The sequence below is a fragment of the Spea bombifrons genome, chromosome 5, assembly GCF_027358695.1.
Source record: "Spea bombifrons isolate aSpeBom1 chromosome 5, aSpeBom1.2.pri, whole genome shotgun sequence".
Lineage (NCBI taxonomy): Eukaryota > Metazoa > Chordata > Amphibia > Anura > Pelobatidae > Spea > Spea bombifrons.
In genome coordinates this window covers 75,448,390-75,475,909 of record NC_071091.1, presented here as the reverse complement: position 1 = coordinate 75,475,909, position 27,520 = coordinate 75,448,390, and the positions used below count along the sequence as shown (strand labels likewise).

Genomic DNA, 27,520 nt, shown 5'->3' with positions numbered 1-27,520 from the left:
AACCCCGGCGCACAGCAACTGTTGCCGCGCGGATCACAAGGGAGCGGTATCGGAGGTCTTTAACAGACCTCCGGCTCCCTTGAGTGATTTTAAGCCGGGTTCAAGGGAGATCCTTGAACCGGCCTAAAATCACTCAAGGGAGCCGGAGGTCTGTTAAAGACCTCTGATACCGCTCCCTTGCGAGCCTGCTCCTCTAGCGCCGGACATTACTGTCCGTCTCTGGAGGGGTGCCGGGTGCCCCCCTGATGAGCGGCACCCGGTGCGGACCGCCCCCCCCGGTAGGTACGCTACTGGCGGCAGCGGTACGCTATGGTGGCATCAGACCCCGCGGCGGCGTCGGACCCCGCGGCGGCGGACTGGGCAGCGGCGGCGGACCCCACGGCGGCGCCCCCTGGAGTGTGGCGCCCTGTGCGGTCGAACAGGTCGCACACCCCAAAGGCCGGCCCTGCATTAGACAGGGCTGGCCAAGCTCTTCCTGCAGCAGGAGATCACTGGGGATGGACCTTCGTAATGTATAATGAAGTCAAGGAGCCGAAACAAAATGTCTCTTCTCAACTCTTCTTTTGTGCTTTATTCAAGTATAGGATAAGGGGCTTCTTCGGTACTCGGATTGATTATATATTATATTATTATATATTATCTTTATACACTTATGTGCCCCTGTATTCTGTTACTATGAGACGTTCATAGTCAAAAACGGAGAGGTGCAAAATATAGGAGAGAAGGGGAAAAAAACAACAATCGTGTAGTTGTAATACAAAAGAGATCTAAAATGCGTTTGTATTGCACTCACAACTTACCCGTAGAGAAATCTTTAAAATATTTTTCTTTGAATGTCTCGTATAGATGAAATTACTTGATTCTCAGCGCATTTCACCAGCCTGGCTTCCGCAGGAGAAATATAAATACAGATGTTTAAAATGTATAAATCAGTAAAAAAGTCATCTACTGCTTCCTCAATATTGCTGAATATTTAATAGCCAAATCTGGGAACGAGTCCACTTGCCTGCAAGACAGCCCACCCTATCTATACATAATAATTTTGACTCATTAGTCCCTTTGTGGGAGGGAGGCATCACTGCTCCAAAAACGAGCAGTGAGCGTCCATCCTGATCTTAACTATGATCTGCAAGCATGGCTCCATAGGCTTGCGTTACAGATTGAATGTGTGTGATCGGCCAGCAAGGGGAGTCATCGGACATCCCAGCAGGGTCTCCTATCTCCTCCAGTGACCCTCTGGCGGGTGTCAGGAATGAATCCGGCATTCCTATTCTACTGGTGTACCAGCACTAGTGCCGTTACATCCGGACAGGTGGCCGGACCAGGTCGACCTGGTTGTGATTAGACGTCCTGACAGGGACATCTAATGCCAAAAGGCAGGACGTACAAGTATGTCTTAAGGGGCACCTTGCCAACATTTTTTTGTGGACGTACCTGTACATCCATAGAGACATGAAGCAATTAAAATAACATAAATATGACAATTCTCAGTACAGTCTCCATTGCCGTGTTCTAAATACAAAGGTTTATCCAAATCTAGAATCAATCACTCCTAAACAACATCGCCTCCCTGGAAATCATGGAATTGCTCTACTCTTTTGAAAGCTTACGGGCTGCAGGCTTCTATTTTTTGTTGCACTGTGGCCAGTGAGTACCCAATAATAGGCACCTGCTGTTGTTTTAGCATCAGAAACAAAAATCTTAAGGCACCTGCAACCAGGTTTTATAAAAAAAAAGGGGGGGAATGTATTATACGGGGTTTACAGCATATGCCATTGATTTCTGATGCATTTCGCAGGCTACACTTCTGCAACAAGCTTTTCTTAACCAGCAATACTACTACCAACTCTATCTATTAAAGTACAGTTAGTATTGGTAATACTAGTACCGGTATGTGCTGGTGATTGCACCCAGAACCTCATGTTGTAGGTGCCCTGCTTTAACATACGGATGGCGGCTCTGGATAAAGCTGCCACGCCAAGGTAAGGCCTCCAGAGGGCGCATGACGTATAAACGAGAGAAAAAATTACTGTTTAAGCCAACATTTTTACCATTCATGTACTATTAAAGGTGCCGTTCCACTTAGAAAACAGTAATTGAGCTCTCTATCATTTCACACAAATAGACTTCATACAGCACAATCATACACACAAAACCTTCTTAGTAGTCTTTTCAAGTTAACTTCTACGCTGAGTTGTTTTGCTTTTTAGAGCCTTATAACTTGTCCCAACTCTTCAAGGGCTACTGATTTGCATTTATACATGCCACATACGTGATGCCACAGCAGATTACATGAGAATAGATTAATAGATTAAAACAGATTAAATGTGTATAGAATAACATTTTTATGGTTGTTTTTTCAGCAAATGGAGTTACAGCATGTGAGAACAGGTCACGGGTAGAGGAACCAAATTTAAAGCTCATTTAAAACAGACAGAGGACATATAGCTAAATGCTCATTCTTAACTGTGCACAGTGTCTTGAAACTATCTAAATATATGAAATACTGTTGTGTTCTATGAAATATTTGTAAAATCCTGAACTAACCCATGTCTTCCCAGATGTGGCAATACACAGAAACCTTTATTTAGCTCCTCAAATACAGGGTTGTCTAATCATTACCTTTGTTAAAATATGGCTTACAGTATGAATAGAAAGGGTCTAAAAACACATTTAAATGTCCCTTGACTATACAAAAATAGTAACGAGATCTAGTGTTTTGCAATACCATGGAAATATCGTAGTTTTGGATTGTGGAACAAATAAACAGACCCAGGCCAGACAGATGTTTGTGGTCATGACTGAATTCATCATAAGGAGGACCTCTGAAAAAAAAAATCAATTCATGTTTAAGATCTCTGAATCTACCCATTAAAATCTACAAAATGTGATTTTGCACACTTAAAATCTAAGATATTTCTGTAAATTAAATTATTCTAAACAAGTTAAAGGACTGAAGAAAACATGAATTAACACTGAAGCCAACGTGATACCTTATCACTAACCAATTACAGCAAGCAATTTGGGTCGAAACACAAGGAGACAATCCAAAGAGATGACTAGGAAGAACAACTAAACATGGCTTATTGTAAGTAGCAGTTTTTATAGTGACGTTTGAGGTCTATCTCTTAATAATTATGCTTCTGGGGACGTCACCTGTAGGCATATGCGTCCTGTTACACGTTGTCCAGATAGATGTATTGTGTCTAGGTATGGGTCTCGCTGTGGAATATGGCATCCGTAGAGATGCAGTGCATCTTTTTAATGGGCATTGTATCTGAGTGGATATATATATATATATATATATATACATTTTTCTCATTGCCTTGAATCATTAGCACTCTAATACCCTTTAATAATAAAAAAATAACAAAACATCAAATAAATAAAGTATACAACTCATTCAGAGAAAGAAAAGCATGATTAGAAAAAAGACCATTGTGTGCCATCTTGAATATATTATAATCTAAACATGTTTGTTTACAGTATATGTATAATTATATGATGGGACACGGAATGATCATTTAATCACATTCATATTACATTTCTTGTTTCTTGGTGATATATTCCAAAAGAAAGCCATAAGAGAGAAAATGTTAATTTCTCTCATACAAGGAAAGATGATTCACAGTTGACAACTTCAGTTTATTTTCTTTAGTTAGATGAGAAGGGTAGGGTATGGAAACCTGCTGTGGGGACATCCTGTTTTTCCTTGACTTCCTTTCTCCAAATGGACTATACTTTCTTCATTGTCGCTTACAAATGCATATGTTTTATTAAAACAGCCTTAAAGTCTTACAAAGAAGAAAGTATTTTTCATGTTCTGGAGCACGAGCACAGATGTAGTACATTCTTTCTTCAATCACCTTTGCCATAGTTGGTTGTAATTGTTTAACTTTTAACATGATATATCGTCATAGTTTCTAAGGCAATGTGTCTAGGCCTAGTGGCATAGCATAACATCATATGCATGTGTGAAGGAAAGACAAGGAGAAAGGAAGTTAAGGGAAAATCACAATGACACTTTTTATATGGAGACTGTACCCAAACTTTGTTATTTCCTCTTTTTTTGGGTGTAATACATGTTTGTCATTACACAAAACCTTTAATAAAAATGTCATTATTGGAAGAAATGGGAGTCTATTTCAAGGCCAGTTCTACCTTATAGGCAAACAAGGAGTCTGTCTAGAGCACCAAGCTGATGGGTGCCATCATGTGATTCTCTCCTACAATGACTCTGGTACAATACCAGGTGTGTTGAAACATTGATTATAAGCCTTGTTGTATGGTTCTAGGTTGAAGCTTCATAAATGGTTACAAGAGTTTTAAAAGGAGCCTGTAGGTGTCTCTTTCCGTAAGTTAGCATCTAGCCAAGCCATTTGGAACACAGAAGAGTTTACTATGTAACAGCCCAATTGTAGGTTCAGAATGGTTCCATTGATCATCTTCTGTGCAGTTATTAATACTGTTTGAATATGTTTTGGCACATTTCTTAGTGGGTGCCCGTTTCAAGTATCGCCATACCATGAGTAGGTATAATGGGAGTCAACATAAGTTGAGTAAGATATGTAGTAACCTCTCCCCTCAGGACAAAAGCCTGGCAAATGCCCATCAAGTGTGGAGTGACATAGGCTCTATGATCGAAGCCTCACCCAACTGGAAAACGCGATTTTTAAGAAAAGACTGAAAAGACGATTATTGTCAATTCAGACCTAGGCGTAGCTGTAGAACTCTTCCTGACAAGGTAAGTGACATCGATACCCAAGGCTTTATGTCAGCTGGCACAGAAGTTATGGTAGATGAGATAATAAGTGAATATAATTGGGTTTGGGGATTTGGGTACCCAGGTAATCAATTCAATGTTAATAAGTATCAGAGACTGCAGATATCCCTGCCTCACCCCTTTGAACATTTGTGGTTAATGTGGTTTGTGGAAGTATAGAGATTGCAGTTAACTAGACAAAAGAGGCTTCATGGTAGCAAAATTTGGCCAGGGCGCTTGATCAAAGGCATTGTCTGCACCCAAGCTCAAACTCAATCGATCTTCCAGGCAGCTTAGGTTGCTAGAAGCCACTGTAGTTTCCACAACTATTCTCACGCGCATGTTGTAACACCTACCCTGAATAAAACGGAATTATTGTGGCTGGATAGTGTGGGGTAATGCGAGAACCAAATTTGTGTCTGTGGGTAACGTAACAATGAAGGTGGAATTTAGGAGCCAATGATGGCATAGCAAAAAATGAAGACAATGACACAAAAATACTACTTTTAGATATTATTATCATTTATTGGTTTAAATAGCGCAATCATTCCATAGCGCTGTACAATGGATATAAGTAGAACAGCCTTTTGTCTCATTTAGTCTGCCCATCTCCCCCCACTCTTTGTAAAGCCTAAAACCTTACTTGGTCCTCGTCCTTATCATATGTACAGGTTGTGCTTATTTGATGCATGCTTCAATGTGACCCTATGCAGGAAAGCTACTTTACTTATCCACTTCCCATTAAAAATAAGCCCCTGACCATCTAGTTTAAGACTATGACTTCCGTCTTGTCAAAATATTTAAATGCATTTACGCAATAGTTAAGGGATTAAAAAAAAAGCAATTTCAAAAATTCCACCTTTATAGAAAAAAGGAGTTTTGCATTACATTTCTTTTGTACAATTCGCTTAGAGAAAATTTTGGAAAAAAAGTTGCATTTATTACTTCTTCTTTGTTAAATATCAATACGCGCTCCTCCAACCCCTTTGCAAAAACTAAAGATTTTTCTGTGCAATATGCCGCATTTTTGAAGGATTACGAAACCAGCAAATGAGTAGCTGTGTGCACGCCATGTGATAGGCTGCCCATAAATAGCCCAGACTGGTTTCCGTTTGTTTTGGAGGAATTAAAACCTCCTCTCTCTCTCTCTCTCCCCCCTATTTTTCCCCTTTTTTTGTTAAGTCAGGATATTATTTGCATGCAATCCACAAGAGCGTACTGAAGCAGAGCTGGGGGAGATCTGTGTGAAGCCCTTGTCTGTTGATGATGTGTTGTGAGAAACAAAACTGCTTTTAAAGGATGGCTATTCGTGAGCTGAAAGTTTGTCTTCTTGGGGTAAGTGCTTTCTGTGCTCTTTTTTTTAAGGTCTGCATGAGGAAGGATGCTAATATCATAAAGAAACTGTACCAGGAGTTTGGGCATAGAAAATTCATCACATTATTCTTCCAAACTTCCACCAATTTCCGGTGAACAAGTTTTTGTTTCTATTTTCCTTTTTGTTTCCTACATTCTTCTGCGTTTTGTGAGACACAAAGCAGGACTACAAATCCCAGAATGCCATGTGGAATGCTCAATAATATAAAGAAGGATATTGAGAAAGAGCTGTTTAAAAGGATACCTTAAAGGGAAAATAGTAGTTAATAACAAAGCTAACACAATGGAAAGCTAGAATGCATTAAGTATGTATTTATGTATTTGTACTATATTTTACTTATATAGCTCTAACAGATGCACATAATTCTTTACAGTTTACAGTATCGCAAAAGGGAAGGCACTATTAGTGGAGTCATATAAGAGGCAGACTAGTCATACAGACATTATGATCCAGGTACAACAGGAATGCATAAATTAGGAAATGCAATCCCTGCCCCCATAGAAATTCTAGGTTAAAAGTTACTTAAATTGTGGATCAGCATGATTTTCTTTACCCTTTTTGGGATAAATACTTTTTTTTATGTGATAACCATACCCGGGAACGTTCCAGGTTTGGCTCTGGGTCAAGCCCTGGGTAGCCTGTACCGGGAAGGTCCCGGTATGATGATAGCACTGAGATATACTAATAGCAGGACCCCTGAAAAGCATTGCCCTCAGATCCCTACCTGATTCACCAAAGATTGCTATAAGAGAGTGCCAGTCTCCTTTGGCAAACATCTATGTAAGAGTAGAGGCTGTAAGTTTTCCGATGCCCAAGGCAAATACATTTGGGGAGAGAACCAGATAACTAACATAAGTAATGAAATGAATAAGTATACATAGACTAACAAATGCAATAATATATATCATAGGCTTGAGATCATATACATATTATGCAATTATTATAATTTTACTATGAGAAGTCCCCTACCACATCCTGTCAGGGGACAAAGACCAATGGGGACCATAAGCTGTTGGATAACCTGCTTACATGATAGTACCTCCGTTGCATTAGTGTTCTTTATATCACTATTCCTACTTATAGAATAGAGATTAGACATAAAATGTTTACAAAATAGATATTGGTTCCAAAACATACATAGTGCATTATCAGAGCAGTACTTAACATTAAACCTCTTTCTACTGGCAGTGTGAAATCATGTCATCATCCCAAGAGTCCATCCTCCTACAGTATGTAATTTAGCAGAAAATGTGTTCATATATTACATAGTGTATATAAAATGAGTATTCTTTGTCACGTAGCTAGATAGTCTGACCGACTACCTCTGCTGACTTGTGCTCCCTTAGCCTGGGACCAACCTCCACTATAATCAGTTCCAGGGATGGCTTGGCCGGTGTAAATGTAGTGGAGGAACTGGGGTGGGGACTGACTTAAACAACATATAGTACACCATAGGGGGGGGCTGATTTATACAACATAGTAGTGCACCATGGGGTGGGGGGGACTGACATTAAACTAAAAGAATGGCGGTCAGTCCCTGGTTGCATATCCTGGCTGTCTACCAGATATAAACCCCTCAGCAAGTGATGGGATGATATACTTCTGGGGGTAGACACATAAAGCTTTACAAAGCCAGGGCCCATAGTCATTAGGGAGGAGGCTGGCTCTCAGGCCTCTCCAGTGGCCCCAATGATGGAGGGTTCCGTCACATTCTTCATCTAAAGCCTAATTGGACGCTCTTTTGTCATTTGAAATGTTGAGTGGTATGTTATAGTGAGCCATAGATTCCAATTTTTGCCACCAGATATCCAAAGGTAGTGTTTGAAGCTTTCTCAATCCAACGTACATTGAATGTCGATTAATTCACCCACTAAGTCTTAAGACTCGACAAAGGTCAGGTATGGTCCATCACACCAAAGAGGCTGAAAAAATGCAGATCAATTGCAATATCGCTAATTTAAATGTTACAAAACTGGCCCAAATTGTAATGTCTAAAAATGAGTCAAGAAATGGCCAAAACAAATGCACACATAGAACGTTTAAGACATGATTATATGCCATACAGCCAGTCTTTGGTTGCCAATGAGTGGTTCTCCAGCTGTTGTTGAAGTAGAGCTGCCATAAAACCCAGGTAGCCCATAACCATTATAAAAAGCTGGTAACTGGTCACTCTGTCTCATCTGGGTGTTTACATCTGGTTTCCAAGCACACTGTGGTACATTTGCATAGTAGCCTGAGCCTCACAAGCAACAATATATTTAATAGAGTTTAATTGTGTTTCCTCTAAAAGCAAACAGGAGAATCTCCAGGTAAAAAACAGAAGGTCATCAGCTCTGAGTGTAGGGCTGATTCAGGACCATGAGACCTTTAGTTCAGCAACAGCTGGACAGCTACACATTCACTACCCCAGTTCTAGACTGATCACTTTACAATGCATAAATAACTTGCTCGCAGAAAATTAGGACATCCTAAAACTTTTGTTTATGTTCTATAGCTGGAGCTGTTTATTTTATGGGACACAAACATCCCATAAGATGAATTGAAGTCCGCTTATTATCATACAACGTTCATTGGGAAAACAAGGGAGGAGGAGATTTTGCAATATCACATGTGAATAATTATTCCTGATATTCTAGTGTAGCCAAACAAGAACTTAGTGCAGTCAGTGAAGAAGAATTATAATGTCAGGCATGCTTTTTGTCTGTTCTGCCCTCCCCCTCACTGGCTTTTAACCTCTGTCCTTGTTTCAGTTAAAGAATAAGTGAATTAGTGAATAAACCCCACTTACCTAACTCACCATCCTGTATGTAGTTGTCTTTGTCCCTATGGACTCTAATGACCCTTTGACCCTAATGCTCACCTTATAGTGTTTGGCGGCTTTGGATTTGAATGACTACTTTTAAAAACTTTCATAAACTACAGAATAATGTGTAAGAAGAGGAACAAGAATTTCCTGTGTGTGTATATTTTAGGAAGCCCTTAGCTGTTTCTATTGTGTGTACAAATAGGAAATATGTAAGTATACAGTACACATCCTCGGAAGGTCTAGAGTGAATGCCTTTTCAGTTTTTTGCAGATAATTGTGTCTTTCCTTTTGGAGAAGTGTATATGATGAATACCATTTTCATAAGACTATAAATAAAATGACTTAATAAATAAAAGTCATTACAAATCCTTCACTGCAAAGATATTACTCAGCCTGTTTGCCTACCTTAAATACATTTTTAATTGTTTCAATGGCCCTGCCAATTTGCCTACACACACTGTACCAACCATGAATGTGGCTTTATTATATGGATATTTTTCATTATTTTTTCCATAGAAAGACAGGAAAATAGTCTTGTATCTATCGCATCTCTGGAAGCCACAGATATCCAATTACAATGGGCATTATCATTAATGCCAGCAATAGGCAGGTTGATGGCACTTTAACAATGTACATATGTACATTGCAGTGCACACTAACAGCATTCATTAAACTGTAAGCTCCGGTGAACACAACTATCATCCTTTGTTTAAATATGTCATTAGTATACATAACCCTGTTTTGTTGTAAAACAATAACCTGCCTACATATGAAGGCCTTGTCATTCTGGGAATTAGCATGCTAAAAAGGTCTTGTGCTTAGTGTTGTGTTTGTGCAGTTGAGAGGCCTACTGGATAGTGTTGTGTGCAGGAAGGAGAGATGCTCCCAGAGGGGGCTCGCCGAGGGGGAACAAATGGTGGAAATGAAATCCATATAACTCATATTGATATAGAAATAAATGTAGTCCTCACTCGTTAATGCTTGGTGTCATTGGGGACATCATCTGTTCAGACCAATTGGCTTTGTGGAGTTCCAAGCCAACAAAACTCGCCCCCTATCGGTTGAATAATGGGGCTTGGTTGTACAAGATCAATTTTTTTCCCTAAGTGGAACAACACCTTTAATAAAACCTACCTGTTTCTAAATCACCCTATAAATGCTTGTGTGTATCAGGACATGTATTGCAGTCATATTACAACTATTAAGGCACATTTAAGGACTTTCATATTTTTTTTGTGCTGGGATGACCCTAATTGCTCCACAACCTTCTGCTGATTAAAGAACACATACCGTAACTTCTATGATCATCTGTTATGAATTCCGTGATATATGAGCTCTGGAAACAGGGTCACTCAACTTTTTGGGCCTTACAGTTCTGCCTTCTAAAAATACATTAAACACTGTTATTTTTGATAGTTTGCGTATTCAAAAATAAATCTCATAACAGCCCAGCTACAGGTAATGAATTATTTCTGTGTCAGAGACCCAAGTTAAATATTAGCATAACAATAGAATAATGCATCCTAATTTTTTTTTTAAATAGTTAATTTGTAAAAATAATGTAATGATGCAAAGCAATATGCACATCTTCCTTCCAATCTGAATAAATGAGTAAACATAAACTTGGTTTTATTCAGAATAGTGGGTGTTTCAAAGTTATTGTTGGCTTTTGTGTTAGGGCAAAGTTAAGTCAAATTATATGCATGCCTTGAAAAGTCAACATGTGTGATCTACGAAAGAAAGCATCTTACCTATCCGTAAATATAATGTAATAACACACATATATAATGTAATAATAACATAACATAATAATATTTGTCATATTTCCAGGAAAGTGATAGTATAGCCTGAGACTGATGAATACGATTGTTGGTTGTTTTTCTATATGTCAGATTGCAGTATTATGTATTATGCTGTTAATAATTAAAAAATTGTTGGATTTGATTTTTTTAATGTGATGTTTGTTTTTCTAGTTAAACCACCTAAACTACTATGTTTTACAGGACACGGGGGTTGGGAAATCAAGTATAGTTTGCCGATTTGTCCAAGATCATTTTGATCACAATATCAGTCCTACGATTGGGTAAGTGAACTACAAACTGTATCTTCAATTCTTCTTGCTGTGAATTACAGAGTTGTTTCATTAAATTACCCATTGATAGTGTATCCATAATACATGTGCAGAACATGGCATGCTCTGTAAAATGACGCTAAACCTTAAAATATCTTAAGCTTAAGGTGAAGAATGTAGAATGTGAACTTTGTCAAAGCAGTTTACATATTTACAAAAGTTTCTGTTCTCGAAGCTTGCTTGGGCTGGGTGATCTGATGTCGGCTTGAACCCAACACCTAGTTCTGCTTACCATGTTAGGTCTGCTGGTTTGCAGTTCAGCCATTCAGACCCAGGGTTCCTGCAGAGGAAGACAAATATTTCAGGGAGAATTGAAAGAAGAACAGCTTTAAAAAATGTACTCCCTGTAAAGTTAAGATTACACTTACAATAAACAAGGTGGGCAAAGGGTAAAGCAAGGGCACACCACCACTGGACTTCCATGCGTTCTTTGGAATGATGAATCATGCTTCTCAAGTCTGATGTCTGAATCTGTGTTTGGCAGATGGAGGAGGGATAATGGTCTGGGGCTGTTTTTGAGGGGTTGGGGTGGGCCTCTCATTTCCAGTGAAGGTTAATGGTAAGGCTACAGCATACAAAGACATTTTAGATAATTGCTTCCAACTTTGTGGGAACAGTTTGGGGAAGGCAGTAGAGTACTTGGGGGGCATGGGGGAGGTGTGCAAGCTTACGGACAATAATGCAAGCTTACAATCTAGTTGACGGTGGTACAGCATAACTTCTATCACTATATACCACCGTCAATGTCTGGCTCAGTATATAGTGATAGTAGTTATGCTGGACCTCTGTCAATGTCTGTCTCAGTATATAATGATAGCAGTTATGCTGTACCTCTGTCAATGTCTGACTCAGTATATAGTGATAGTAGTTATGCTGTTCCACTGTGATGTCTGCCTCAGTATATAATGATAGTAGTTATGCTGTTTTAATGTGTGGTGTGTGTGTGTGGGAGAGGTACCACATACAGGATCTGCCCCAGGTGCCAAACACAGCATGACTGTGCCCCTGTGCACCAAGCAAAGTCCATAAAGACATAGTTTGATAAGTTTGCTGTGGAGGAACTCTGGCGGCCTGTGCACAGCCCTGACCTTAACCCCACTGAACACATTTGGGATGAATCTGATGAATTCAAATATGTAATAGCAGGACCAGTCATGTAATTTGTTTTAAACATAAATAACTGTTCTTTTGTTTAACTTACAACCCCAGGTTCTTGGCTGTTGTAAGCGAGAGGTCTTTCTAAGTGAAACATTGCTTGTTTCATTTTATTTGGGATTAACAACGCAAACTGTGTTTGCAGTGATCCATGGAAATAAAAAAGCGGGCATTACTGCTCCTTTAAGCCCACCTTATTAGGAACATTAAAGAAAAGAGACATGGAAGGAGCATCATGATTAAATATTTATTTATATTTGTAGTTCGACAAGAATACATAGAATTCCTGACCTGTTTTTGGCTCTCAAGGACTGGAGTAGCCATGGATATGGGTTCATTATTTTTTAATAGTATTTTTATGGGGTAAGGTGCAGCTTAACTAGCACAGCACTAGGTTGCATAACCACAGCTAACTGCTAGGGATGTCATGGAAGATAAGCCTGTTAGAGGTAGACTATTTGACATGGACTCTACAAATATTGTTTATATTGGCATTCTAAGCAGTCTGGCTTGCTCTTGTTCCTACTGGCAATGTTAAGGGAGCTACCATCGATGGTTCTTTTATGTTCCTGAATTGAGAAGTAAAAATGCTACTTCTCTGGGACTTGCTTGGCTGTCCATGGAGGCCAAATGGCGTCAGCTATACCAATTATATACTCAACTTGCCAGTTGTCATTGGATATTATTAATTCTTGGGGTCTGTTTGGGCATACAATGCATCCACTTGATATATTATTGTATTTTCCATGTTTACAGAGCATCATTTATGACAAAAACGGTGCCTTGCGGTAGTGAACTACATAAATTTCTCATCTGGGATACTGCTGGTCAGGAACGCGTAAGTATATAAGCTACCGTACTATAAACATTGATTGCCAGTTTAGTTTACCCATCAGTTAATTAATATATCACTTTTCTGTGTTTAATAAAGATTTTGTGTTTGAATAGTATTTTTTTGCCTTTACAAAATATAAGTATGAAAGAATATTCAGAATATCATGTATCATGCTTTATATAAAGCAGACACTATACAATTCTCTCAATCTGCACATAACAAAAATGCATACACTACTCTTGTAGTTTGGTAAATGCCTTATGTGTTTAAGTGTTTTTTCCAGTCTCCTCGTTTTCTCCTCCTTTCCAATTTTGAGAGATCATAGTTTTTCCTATAATTATAATCTTGCAAAACATTCACCATTTTAGCAGCCCTCATCTGAACCCTCTCCAGGTTGTTAATATGCTTTTGTAGATGGGGCCTCCAATACTCTGGGTGAAGTTTGACCAGAGATCAGTAAGGTGGCATACTCCAGGAAGAATGTGACCAGCAGTGTTTCACATAAAAGAGCCTGGTCATAGATTCTACTGGCCATTGCCTGGCTGGTTCCATTTTCTGTTCTCCATCTGCAAGGTAGCAGAGCATATGCAGGGCCAGATTGGGAATGAAAATATTTGGACACCAACCCCATGTATTTTATTGCGTACTCAAGCTCATGTGCCCACCAGCCATACCAGTGATATGACCAGAAACCACAGGACCCTGGTGTAAAAGCTGCCCTGGGGCACCCTAACTTCACAAGCAACATGATCCCACAGTGCCACTTTTGCCTCAAGCAGCTTGTCTGTGCCATCTTTGCCCCAACAGCCTGTCTGTGCCATACCTGCCCATTAAACAGCCTGTCTGTGCCATACCTGCCCCCTAAACAGGCTGCCTGTTCCACCTCTGCTTCTGAACAGCCTCCCTGTGCCATTTCTGCCCCTAAACAGCTTGTCTGTGCCATACCTGCCCCCAAACAGCTAGCCTGTGCCATCTCTGCCCCTAAACAGCCTGTCTTTGACACTTCTGCTTGTGCGAAGAAACTCCACCCAGGAAAATCAGGAACATGGGCGAGAAAAGAGAGTTTCCTCGTGCAGTGTGCAAGTATATATTTTAGTAAGTAATTGAGTTTCATATTTGAGTTCCACATACGCACACTGGCCACTTTATTAGGTACACCTGTTAAATTGCTTGTTAACACAAATAGCTAATCAGCCAATCACATGGCAGCAACTCAATCCATTTAGGCATGTAGATGTGGTCAAGACAACTTGCTGAAGTTCAAACCGAGCATCAGAATATGGAAGAAAGGGGATTTAAGTGACTTTGAACGTGGCATGGTTGTTAGTGCCAGACAGGCTGGTCTGAGTAGTTCGGAAACTGCTAATCTACTGGGATTTTCACGCACAACCATCTCTAGGGTTTACAGAGAATGGTCCGAAAAAAAGAAAATATTCAGTGAGCGTCAGTTGTGTGGACGAAAATGCCTTATGCCTTGTTGGCAGATGGGCTACAGCAGCTCTTGCTAGCTAAAAACAGGAAACTGAAGCTACAGTTCGCTCAGGCCCACCAAAATTCGAAGACTGGAAGACTGGAATAAGGTTGCCTGGTCTGATGAGTCTCAATTCCAGCTAGAACGTTCAGATAGCAGGGTCAGACTTTGGCATAACAACATGAAAGCATGGATCCATCCTGCCTTGTATCAAAGGTTCAGGCTGCTGATGGTGTAATGGTGTGGGGGACGTTTTCTTGGCACACTTTGGGCCCCTTAGTACTAATTGAGCATTGTTTAAACGCGATAGCCTACCTGAGTATTGTTCCTGACCAAGTCCATCCCTTTATGACCACAGTGTACCGATCGTCTGATGGCTACTTCCAGCAGGATAATGCACCATGTCAAAAAGCTCAAATCATCTCAAACTAGTTTCTTGAACGTAACAATGGGTTCCCTGAACTCCAATGGCCTCCACAGTCACCAGATCTCAATCCAATAGAGCACCTTTGAGATGTGGTGAAACGGGAGATGCGAAAAATCTGCAGCAAATGTGTGATGCCATCATGTCCATATGGACCAAAATCTCTGAGAAATGTTTCCAGCACCTTGTAGAAAGTATGCCACGAAGAATGAAGGCAGTTCTGAAGGCAAAAGTGGGTCCAACTCGGTACTAGCAAGGTGTACCTGATAAAGTGGCATACTGCTGAATAGCACTATAGATGTACAAACGATGATATGGTAACCCTAAACTGAAGAGATGGGTTAGAGCCATGTTGTGAGCAGCTGTGAATCTAACACTCTTTCTTGTGCCTTGAAGAGGTCATGTTGACCTAAAACTTACTTTGTGCTTCACCAGGTTCTCTTCGTGTAGCAGCATCCTAAGCTCATAAGGACTTGTCTGCATACCATTATGTGTAAAGCCATTGCAAAACAACATTTTGTTCATTCCTCTGGCACGCAAAGAGTTTGTGGACCAGCTTGTGAATTATAAACAGATGGTTAGTGCATGCCTTGTCCCGCTATTATGTTTTCTGTGGTTTTAGAAACTTGTGTAGAATCTTTTACCTACAATAAATGGTGGAAAGAAATACGTCCACCAATTTAGTGAACTCCAAAATCACAGTCTACACACTTTTCAGTGATTTTTGTGCAGTATATCAAATACAAGCCTATATAATTTGTTGATAAGTTTCTTAGAAAGAAGAACCCTGTCCGTAGCAATATTTGCACCCATATCCTTTTAAGTTTGCATGGCAACCTCAACTGTCAAATTAGCCACAAAGTATGATTCTAAATCTGTAGTTGGTATAGTGTTTAACCCATTGTTCAGTAATTAAGGTTTCTTTTTTAGGTGGCATATTAAATTGTGGTTGATGATTTCATTTTTGTATAAGTATAAAATTAAAAATGGAATCTTAAAATCTGTATTTCTGATGATATTCTGTCATATTAGTGGTGTGCCACTTGGTGGCTGGACATAGGTGTGGCATGCTATAAACATAGCGCTACATATGGATTTACCTGTGATTAAAATCTATAGTTTTGGCCCCAAATATATCCTGCTGATGCCAACAAAAAGTGCTGGGGTAAAATATTATTATTGTTGAATATAAAATGCAAAGCTATAGCAAATTAAGTCTTATAATCATTCATTTGTATTAAAAGGTGCCTAAAATTACTACCATGTTTGCAATGGATTCTGCCGGATCTGAACCTTGAGTTCCCAGGGTTGAGTTGTGGCTCATATGCCATCTGGTGAATGAGGAGGAAACCTGTATATTTTATACAGATTGACAATACTGTATATGGATGTGATTGATATTTTAATGATCCCTGGGTTGCAATATGGCAAAAAACAATCACATCTTGCCGGCCACATTCTCCATCTGGTCCTGTCAAAAACATCTTCAGAACAAGAATGTACGGGTAATCTATTAAAGGTTCATAAACAAAAAGAATGCAGTCATTATGGAAACGTCCTTCTTGGTCTAGACATTCTGAGGTTACATGTAGACTTGCTATAGAACACTCAGAAAAGCTTCCATAGGAACCCTACATCTTTAAAGGGGAACTCTCAACATTTTGTGCTTATTACTACTAATAGACATACCTGGGAACTTCTTCACTCTGGCTACCCAGAGCATTCCCTTGCGGGACGCAGTCCTGTGACGTCAATGGGCGGTCCTGTGATGTCACTGGGTGGTCCCACTAACATCGGTGGGCGGTCCCACTAACATCGATGGGCGGTCCCGCTGACGTTGGTGGATGTTCCCACTCATATCAGCAGGAAACACCCCCATTTCAAGGGAAAAAGGGCGGGAAGCGGGGCGTGTCAAGACCCAGCTCCCCTGACCCAGAGAAGCAGTGCTTCACCCGGAGATCTCAGGGTCAAACCCAGAGAGTTCCCAGGTATGCTAATAGAGTTTACAAATGTTTACAAAAATATTGTGCTATTTTTTTTTAATAGTAATGGTTTTTGCATACTTAGTTGTCACTCACCCTTATTCACTCTCTCACACTCTTACTCACTCGTTTTCATACTCCTTCACTCTTTTTCACACTTTCTGTGAATGTCTACCAACTTGCCTCTTCTGTTCTTTACCTTTTTTTCTTCTTTCTTGGTCCGATTCTCCCCAATATCTGCTGCGTTATCTAGGCCTCCCAGAGTGTTTTTTGCGAAAGGGCGGAGCCTCAGTACACACCCTTTCCCCTGATTGGAAGAATGGGGGGAGAGGCTGCCCCTGTGGGGCTCCCTGTGGCTTCAGCTTTGGCGCCATGATTTTAAAGGTCCATAAGAGTGTCTCTATTGGTCGCCATCAGGGGGCTCACTTTATTGGTTGATGCCAAAGGAACTCCCTGCCGGTGACCAGTAGAGTCACCCATACTGACCTTTAACTCTTGACGCCGAAGCCATTGGTCTCCCCAGGCCAAGTTGCTCCGAGGTGTACCTTGCCCTGCTCTTTGCCAGGGGAACTAAAATCCCTGTTCTTCCTCCTTCTTGACTTGGAAATAATTCCATTTGTCACTTCTTACATAGCGTAATCATAACATAATCAGTTATTCATGAAGACATTACCACGTGAACAGATGGAAAACATCATTCAGAATAAGTTATTGCCAAAAAGAGCTTAGCAATTGACTTTTCTGGCAGAAACTCTGTAAAATTAAGTGACATACTTAAGGTGACAATTGCCTGATGCTCTAACTTGGGGTGACATCATGTCAGATCTATGCGGCAATCAAGCCAGGCCCTCTTTTATTATACAGGATCGTAATTATTTATTTTCAGTGTATAGCAATAATAAAAGTGTTAAAAGCACTAGAGTAAATATCTAAATTGTTTTCTATAAGAAAAAATAAACATAGGAAAGGAAAAGACAAAAAGGCGCTTGTTGGCTACATCAGTAGGATAGAAGTTTTTACCCTATGATTAAAGCCAAACGGCTAGTCAAAAACATAGATATGCTCATATGCATATTCGAAAAAGTTCTGGGTGGTATATGGTATATGGTATATGGTGGTATATGGCGCCATATGACATATATGATCTTGTAAACCTTGCTATCCTTGGAGTTGGCTTCTAATCAACCACCAGTGCATCAAAACAACATTGGCTGGATTCAATGCAGGAGATAAAACCAGTGAAACATTTTATCCTGGTTAATTATTTTTGGCCAATACTTCTGTGTGTAATCAAGCATTTTCCCATCTGAAATATCAATGTTCTTTACTATATGCACCACTGTTGCTTTACATTATAGTATTAGCAAAAGACTATCCATTACCGGATTAAAATTTGTCTGCTTGAAGAAAATCAGATGGACCGTGGTGTTTCAAAGGGGCTTTTAGTAATTTGATCCCGGCATAACTAGATAAAATGTTTCATATGATTGTCAGGATCGAAACAAATTACTGTGCTATTTTGCCATTAAAACAATGCTTGCGGCCATTAATTTCTAAACTGCCTTATCAACTATCTCTTTTGGGTTATAAATAGCCCCATTTTAATTTTTTTAATGTGAATTTAAAGAATCTTTGATTATAGGTTCTGATTAAGATTAAATGGCAAGTAATGCCCAAGGCTACACATTTTGCTTAATAAAATATTCCCCTTTGCTGTATCCCAGTTCCTAATATCCTATTACATTTGCAATCCACAGTATGAAATCAACATTAACAAAAAGTAACAATTAGAGAAGAGTTCAATTAATCAGCTATTTGCATAGCTGTTTATAAAACGATGGAACAGAAAGGAACTGTAGAAATTCAAGCAAAACAATATATAAAGGTGATAACAGTAGTATGTGATACATTTGCAATCATACAAAAATGTATAAAACTAGTATATACAGCAAAAAATACTTTTTTTTTTAGTAACGCAGTCATAATGAATGACAAGATATCACTGTAAGCGTGAATCTCTCTTCCATTCGTCACTTTAAAAGACACCTATAGGTCCTCCATGGGAGTTACAATTGGTACAAATGGGTGTTGACACACAAGGTCTGCTTACCCAAGTGATTCTAGTATCGTTATAACTACTATCACGCATATGAACATGTATAAGAATCTCACACAGCCCACACATATATATGTTTTAAGCATAAGCCCACACCTGGGAACTTCCCAGAGTTGGCTGCCCATAGCTTCCCATCTCCCGTACTTGTGGAGACCAGGGGGTAAGGCTAACCACAGTAGGCAGGACATTGGCTGGTAACAGATGTGACCAAATGCTGCTCCTCAACCCCTAGATTTAAGAGAAGACCCAATGAAGCAGTTCTTCACCTGGAGACTCCTGATGAAGCGTAGTGGGTTCCTGGGTATAAGACCCTGTTAAATAATCAAGGTAATATAACATGACATATGACCTTTTCAGGAGGGCCATATTTATTCCAATTGAGAATAAACGTATCATAAAATTGTGAAGGCTGATGACCATACCTGGGAACTCTCAGGGTTTGACCCGGAGATTGACGGGTGAGCGCTGCTCCTCCGAGTCAAGACCCAAATCCTCCGGGTCGTGGGGTGTTGACACGCCCTGCCCATTTTTTCCTTGAAATGGGGGTGTTTTCCGTCAGCAGGACCGCCCACCAACGTCAGCTGGACCGCCCACTGACGTCAGTGTGCAGTCCTGGCGGCGTCCCGCAAGGAAAGGCTCCGGGTAGCTGGAGCTGAGAAGTTCCCAGGTATGCTGATGACAAACTGATGAATACTATAGATTTCATGGGATAATTTTTATCAGAAAAATGTAGAATTTTTTCATCAGCAATGCAAATGTTTTTATATAAGCACCACCATGACTTTACATTCCAGTATTAGGTTTTTAGTAAACAATAACAAATAATTACCGTATTACAATTTTAAACAATTTCTATTTATATATTTATTTTTATATTTTATATATATATATATATATATATATATATATATATATATATATATATTTATTTTGAATTTGTTGTGAGTGTACAGCTTAATGTATGGTACAAAAATATCAGCAGTAATATTAATGAATGCCAAAATAAATATTGGCACTCTCCTTGTGTACAAAGTTTCAGGTGAGTATCTGTGAGAAGAGGAAAGCTTGATTATCTCCCCTTAAGGCTGAGGATCCAAGGAAGCCTAAGGTGATCATCACCAGTGGTATTTGGTGTAAGGTACCCCCTGGTACACACAGGTCGATTAGGCCAGTAGGCATACCCTAACCATGAGGACCCTTCCTTTGCAAGGATTTTTTATTTTCTACGCTGACCAGCGCCATGGCTGATCATGATTGTTACGTATTTATTGAAATAGTCATAGACAGGTGCCATGATGGTACTTTTTTGTGTTCACAAATTGTTTTTGTGCAACTCTGGCATCCCTTTTTGCTTGATGGAGTTTGTTCACTGGAAGTGGAAATACCACAGTAGAACCGGGTCCCTGAAGACTCAACTTTTTGGCAGGGCAATGTTGGAGAAGGACCAAGAATATCCATCCATGGTCTTACCAGAGAGCGAGATAAGGGGCTACTTCACGGAGTGTGGCACCAAAAGAAGAAGAAGTGTTCCTTTATGGCCTTACAATGGCACAGGCATCTCTCACCATCTTCACTCACGTGGCTAAAGCACCTTGGATTTTTAACTTAAATCACACTTTGCTTGTGCACAAAGTTCATAAATCTGCATTTCAGAACTCTATACAACCTTTATTTCAAAGACAAATTAAAGCCAATTCAAAATAGAATTTATCATACTGCTTTGTGGTAAACAATACAATGGCTCAGTCTTAACCATCCAACTGGTCATGCTGGGAAGGACTTTATTAGCATTACCATAAAGAATCAAGTTAGTGTGGTGTTCAGCAGGGACTGACGCTAAATCAGCTTAAATGTCTATAATAAATAACTATAATAATAACTTGTGACCATAACGTGTTCTACAGATTAATTATCCTTTTGCATTCCTTGTATTTGGGATCCACTCTTATTAGCTGTCCCTGATGATCAGTATAGTCAGTATTTGTAACGGGGGTCTATTATACAGCTGCCATATGTTAGAGAAACAACAAAATGAATTGTGAATTTAAATGCAGATGACCTATTTTTGTTCATAATTTTACAGAAAAAAACAGTATTTATGTCTTTCTTTTTTGACAGTTCCACTCACTGGCACCTATGTATTATAGAGGATCGGCTGCTGCAGTTATTGTATATGACATCACGAAACAGGTACTACTTTCAACGCCTCTGTTTCCCACAACCAGATATGGCTTTGAGATCATGCAGATGGATGTTTTCCAATATGCTGTCATACATTACTGGAAATTGTAATACATGATGAGACTATATAAGCAACCGTCTATATATTATTAATGTTTTAAGAATAAAAAACACATTACGTTACTTGCACACTGCGTACAAGTGGAAGGGGTGTTTAATGGAAAGTTAAAATCCAACAGACATTTATTGCAATGTTGCTAATGTAATTTACTGTATATAAGAGCAGTGTCTTTAAGTGTCTTTTACAGTGTTTAGCAGCGAATTAGGTGTAGCGATAAAAAAACTGAGTCAGGATATGATACTCATCAGCCAGCAGCACAGAGACTTGGGAAGAAGCCCATGGAAGGAGTTACCCCAAACCCCTTCGTATTTAAAGATGACCCTAAATAGGTCTCATTTTTCACAAGGTCCATATTGTCTAGGAGTTCGATATAAGCACAGATTTGGGTGTGTTTCCCAAATGCATGTTGTATCTGGTGGTGTGTTATCTGGAAAAAATGTGCTTTTAGGATTTCTATGTGTAAATATATGGATTTGATTAGCATGTAGTACTGTATAGGTTTCACACTTATTTTCTTTCGGAACACAGGACTCATTCCATACACTGAAGAAATGGGTGAAAGAATTAAAAGAACATGGACCTGAGAACATTGTGATGGCGATTGCTGGAAACAAATGTGACCTCTCTGATATAAGGTTATTTTCCAATTTCTATAGATCTGCACCTAGTCTGACCTCCATCACACTCAAATGAAGCAGAAAGGCTGGGAGTGTGTGGTTTGCAATACCAACTGTTTATTATTGCAGCTGGTTCCCTACATATTTCAAAATACACATGCATATAGTGCAATTAGCAGTATGGGGCATCTGATGGATGGGGCTATGCAGCTGCCTGCATACTGTACAGCCTTTGCATATTTGACCTAATATTACTGCACATAAGGAAGCACATAATTCATACATGTACACCAACACCACTCCAACAAGTTGTTAATGGCCATGAAGAGATCTCTGAGTTCTTGAAGGCCTTTTTTGAAGTTATATGTAAGTATCATAAATATTTTAGGGGTTTTAGATGTACTCTCTAACAAACACATACACATTCATTCTAATACTCACTCCATCTCACCCCACCTATACACACATGCTCACACACACATAATAACACATCCATAGTCACACACACAATTACACATCCATGGTCACACACACTTATACTTAGACATCCATGCTCACATACATGCATATATACAAACATACAAACCCCCCGCCCCCCCTTGCCTCTCATCTTTCCAGCAGCTTTCTCTCCGCAGCCTTGGTTTGGTTTCACCACAGAGTCACATGACCCAACATGACCCAACATGACCCGATACGTTCCTGTCTCCTCGTGCCAGTTCAAAATAGTTTAGAAAGGGCCCTTCCGACCTGGACTGGTGTGTGGCTGGTAATACAGCAGCAGAAGCCAAAGTCTTTGTTTGTACTGACAAAACAGGGAATAGTTGAAACAGTTGAGAAAAAGCACAAGCATATTACAATGTCATTTATCCCTTTTTATAAACCAAATTATTGCATTTGCTTAACTCTTTTAGTGTTAGTGCCAACTAATCCATTAGCCCTTTTACACTTATAGCACCACGCATGCCTATTTTTTATTGGATTATGTATTTGGATTAGTGAAGCAAAGTACCAGTATACTGGTAAGGATGCCAACATTACCACGTGGAATGGGTACAGGGAAATAAGGGAAATTCAATAATGTGTTTGAAAGTGACTAAAAATGACATGATTGATCAATGAAATCTTAAAGGTACACATCACGTGCACTTCAATGCATATGATAGCTGCGTCCCCTTTAATTTTTCATTTTCTCCCCCTTGCAAATGCACGGAGGGGTTTTGCAGAATTCCCCCAATGCCTTTGCTTCTTTCCTTTCCTTCCCAGCTCCTTAGCTTGCAAAGTGCACATGCATGAGTGCCAAGATCTAATAAGACCCCCCTTTTCATGCAGGTGCAGAGAGTGCTCCCATTGTTTTAAATAGGAATTATTATTAGACTTTGGCTTTGTGTTCGTCTTCGTGCTCGTCTTCGGCAAAAAAAAAAATCTTCGTATTCCGCAAGTATTCGCCCGTTCCCGTCTTCTCTTCGGGCGAATATTCGTGGACATTCTTCGTGTTCGTTTTTACTTCATTTTTTATAAGGGGTTAACACGGGGTTAACGCGTACCGCAGCAGCTCTGGCGCCAGGAGTTTAAATGACCGTATGATCAACTCAATTGGTCGCCAGCAGGGGGCTTGTCTGCCATCAACCAATGGTTGATGCCGTGAAGATAAGGTAGCCTAGATGGGGAAGGGACCAGGGAGATCACGAAGATTCTTCGTGTTATGTGTCTTCGTCTTCGTCTACCGCCGCTGTCTTCTCTTCTTGTCTTCAGAACGAACATGAAAACGCACTTTTCGTGTTCGTTTTCATGTTCGCCCAAAGACGAATGCACAAGTCTGATTATTATCTGCCCCTCATTGGCTTCTTCAAGCAGCCAAAAGTATTTTGAAAACTGGACCACTTAGATGGAGTGGTATGCTGCAGCTCTGCTAAATACAGGTTTAATAATGCATATTAACATACTTCTTACGTTAGCGAAAGTAATACGCATTCTTCATTGGTAGGGCTGTATGGGATACTAGACGCAAGCCTTGTGGTCGATTTTTTTCATTATATCATGTGACACTTTGTACAGTGTTGGCTTTAATATTATTTTAACACTTACGATATTAGCGGCATGACTTTACTTCAGTGAGCTTAATTAAAGTTCTTCTGGGAATTTCCTTTACATCATGTAGAGTGGGTGCTAGCAATGACTTGTGTTGAATAATTTAATAACATGGTTCCAGTCACGGTTCCTCTACACATTACTCGTGTTATTAACACATGATTGTACCAGAAAAATCAATTTATAAGATTTTATCAGTAGTTACGTAAGACTTTTTGCTCTCGGGTAACTTTATTAGTTTTGGTGTTGAAAATACATTTTTATGTATTTTTATATTTTTCACAGAAATTGCCTAATCATCTGTGTGTCTAGGTCTGCATGCAACTAGGTATAAAAAAAACAAAAACTGTCTGCGCTTCTTACCCTAATAAAGTTGGCAACAAATATATAAACATAATATAAATGAGAGCTTAATTATGGTTTGGCCAATTCATATAACCAAAATCTCTCATTTATATTATGTTTATATATTTGTTGCCAACTTTATTAGGGTAAGAAGCGCAGACAGTTTTTGTTTTTTGTATACATTGTACAGCCAATACACTGTTTCATGCAGCATGCTTACACCTGTTTGGTAGGCCTCGTATTATACATTTGTATTATTTGAGCCTGTGACTAGCTTAGCGCACCGACATTTCTTCTTTTCCCTGCATGCAACTAGGGCCAGATTAAAATGGAGGCTGATTTAGTCCCAGGACCATGTCTCTTTAATAGGTCCATCGGCACATACATTTCCCTTTCCTGAAATAAAATACTTCAAAGTTGTAGGTTATCGTAAGACCCGGGGGTTGTCAATGGGGCGCTACTTAAGGTGAAATAGATTGGGTAGCCCAGCACCTGTTATTCACATTTGGTTGCTGAATATTGCTGCCCTCTGCTGGGTATATTGCGTGTCTTCTGACTTCTTTTTCTTAATAAAAAATCTTTGAAAGAAGCCAATAAATACATAAATAGCACAATAAAATGGGTTGAACTTAATCCACCAAGTATTATCAAATTTGAGAATAAATTATTATAGTGATCTTGAGTATTATTATCGTGATCAGTAGTATTATTACTAATGTTATATTTCAATTTTCCTTTATTTTCTAGGGAAGTGACAATGAAAGATGCCAGGGAATATGCAGAGTCCATTGGGGCGATTGTTGTTGAGACCAGTGCAAAGAATGCCATTAATGTTGAGGAACTCTTTCAAGGCATAAGTAAATATGTTTATATTCCATACTATGTATGTTTATTTACCGTGCTAGGGGTGTAATGAATGAACTGACATTGAGTGTTACAAAGATTCGATTGCAGTGACAACCCATTTCTGGCAACCAAATGGTTCCAATAATATGATATATTAATATAATTTTGAGTTGTCATATGCATTTAATATACAGAGAGGAAAGTGGGATGCTCCAATATGATAATCAATGTGCGGTTTACTTATAAATGTCTAAAAGAAAATACAAAATTTAAAATGATTTACAAAAAATGTTAATTTCCATCATAATATTAAATCAGATTTGTAGGACCTGTTTAATAGCAACTCTGGGCCCAAATTCCTCCGTCCCTCTTCCCTCCCCTGATGTTCTTCTTTTGTAGAAGCTTGAGAAAATGTTCAGGATATCTGTGTATAAATATTCTACCTTCTTTCAAACTATCATTCTGAGACCTGAAAAAAAGACCTTCATTTCCAAGGGAACATCATATGTTAACATTTTCCACCACAAATGTATGTTCTGCATACTGTGACACTGAAACATAAGTCAATACCCTAATCAAGACTCTGAGGCCACTAACATCTTACACGCAACATCAGAAACAGAGAAGATATCGTACGCGCTAGGAATTAGAGCCTAGTTTGATTGATGAAAGAAAATGGTTCAATATGTATATATATCTATTTTAGGTCGAAGAATCCCTCCCCTTGATTCTCATGAGAATGGGGCCAACGGTGCAATGAAACTCGGAAGGCCAGCTTCACAGTCACCCAACCGATGCTGCTGATCTGACCCAGTGACCATAATCGCTTGAAAGAAGATAGGGCTCCCGTGAGACGATATGAAGATTCCATGTGGGAAAATAATGTAATTTCAACCTCAAATGCAAATTCAGTACCAAGAAAAGCACAAATGTTGGGAACTGCACTATTAATACATTTTTGTTTAGAGAAAGCCACTAATAATTTGCAGATATTGCACAGTACAGAGAACAGCCATCTTTCTGCATTTCCTCTGTTAGAAACCTCCATGCTCGTCACTCCTAGGTGACATTTGGGCTTCCCGGCAGATATGAAAATGAGGGTATGAGCAAACAAACATGACTAGGGTTCTCAAAGCTTTTCATGCACTGGGACCTCTGCTTGTTTGCTATTTGTTACACTACTACACAATATTTCACAACTTCAAACCTCATAACCCTAACTGCTCATAGCAACATATGTTATAGTTAGTAAAAGAACAATTATTAACCCCTAAATATTTCCATACTTTGAAAATAAAGTAGCATGATATTTATGTCATGTAACATGTGAGTTTTTAACTTTTTTTTCAACCAGAAAAGATGCAATTCTTTTATTCTTTCCAATAAAAGGCAGGGCTCCATAGTTGCATAGAGCGATGCTGGAGATATTCTGGTGCGCAGTGCTAAACATAAACAAAAAGACCCTATGTTGTTATCCTGATGAGGTTTAACCTAGCATTGTATAGTGTAGCATTCTGTAGTGTTCAAATATTCTATATTTTACCAATAAATAACCCATTCTTCGTGAATCATCATACTGTAGGCATATGTGCTTGCTGTCTGCTATCAGCTTCCATGTTGGTTCTTAATGAGTTGGCTATTAACAAATCCTAGGTGTTTCATGTATTCAGTTGCACACATCATGGCTGCACATGGAGTTTATTTGTAAATCCTATAAGATAACGCTTTGCGGTATAACTGTAGCAAAGGATTTCACTAAAAGAGGAAGCGATTAAACCTGTTTCCTACTGAAAGATGATTGCATTCATTATGTAATTATCCCAGCTTTCGCCAAGCCTGTAACTGCAGGTCAAGAATACTAACTTTTTAACTTATAAGTGAGAAAACATCAATAAAGCAAATACAAACTAATTTAAATAAGATGTAGATAAACATATACATGGAAACAATACTATGTGTTGATGTAATGTCATTCTCGAAAAGCATTTTATAATTTAAATTATTGGAGAATTATTTGGACAAGTAATATCACAATTGTTTATTCTCCCCTGAAAGACCAGTTTTTGTACTGGTGTGCCAAAATCCGCTCTAATGTAATTGGAACCCTAGATTACTTGATCTGCCATAATAGACAACATGATACTAACATGTTACTAGAACAGCAACTTTTGGTGTCAGTGCTAAAAAAAAAAATACTACCTAATGCATTCAATGACAAATGTTAAAGGAAAACTATGACATTTTTGTGTAACATTGTTTTGCATG

The 27,520-nt window shown here is 39.1% G+C and overlaps 1 protein-coding gene across 1 annotated transcript; it reads left to right on the top strand.

Annotated features, from left to right (window-relative positions):
• The first annotated feature begins 5,940 nt into the window (after positions 1-5,940).
• RAB31 (RAB31, member RAS oncogene family) lies at positions 5,941-26,823 on the top strand. Its single transcript, XM_053468020.1, has 7 exons — positions 5,941-6,097; positions 10,947-11,026; positions 12,986-13,067; positions 21,176-21,247; positions 21,888-21,994; positions 25,157-25,266; positions 25,962-26,823. The coding sequence occupies exons 1-7, from the start codon at positions 6,062-6,064 to the stop codon at positions 26,057-26,059; spliced, it is 585 nt and encodes a 194-aa protein (XP_053323995.1). The 5' UTR covers positions 5,941-6,061; the 3' UTR covers positions 26,060-26,823.
• The last annotated feature ends 697 nt before the right edge of the window (positions 26,824-27,520 follow it).

What these genes read in the sequence shown, in the direction of transcription:
- RAB31 (XM_053468020.1), top strand. Translation starts at nt 6,062, where the DNA reads ATGGCTATTCGTGAGCTGAAAGTTTGTCTTCTTGGG. An exon ending in TATATGACATCACGAAACAG is followed by an intron (nt 21,248 to 21,887) that starts GTACTACTTTCA and finishes TTCGGAACACAG; the next exon opens with GACTCATTCCATACACTGAA. An exon ending in GGAACTCTTTCAAGGCATAA is followed by an intron (nt 25,267 to 25,961) that starts GTAAATATGTTT and finishes TATCTATTTTAG; the next exon opens with GTCGAAGAATCCCTCCCCTT.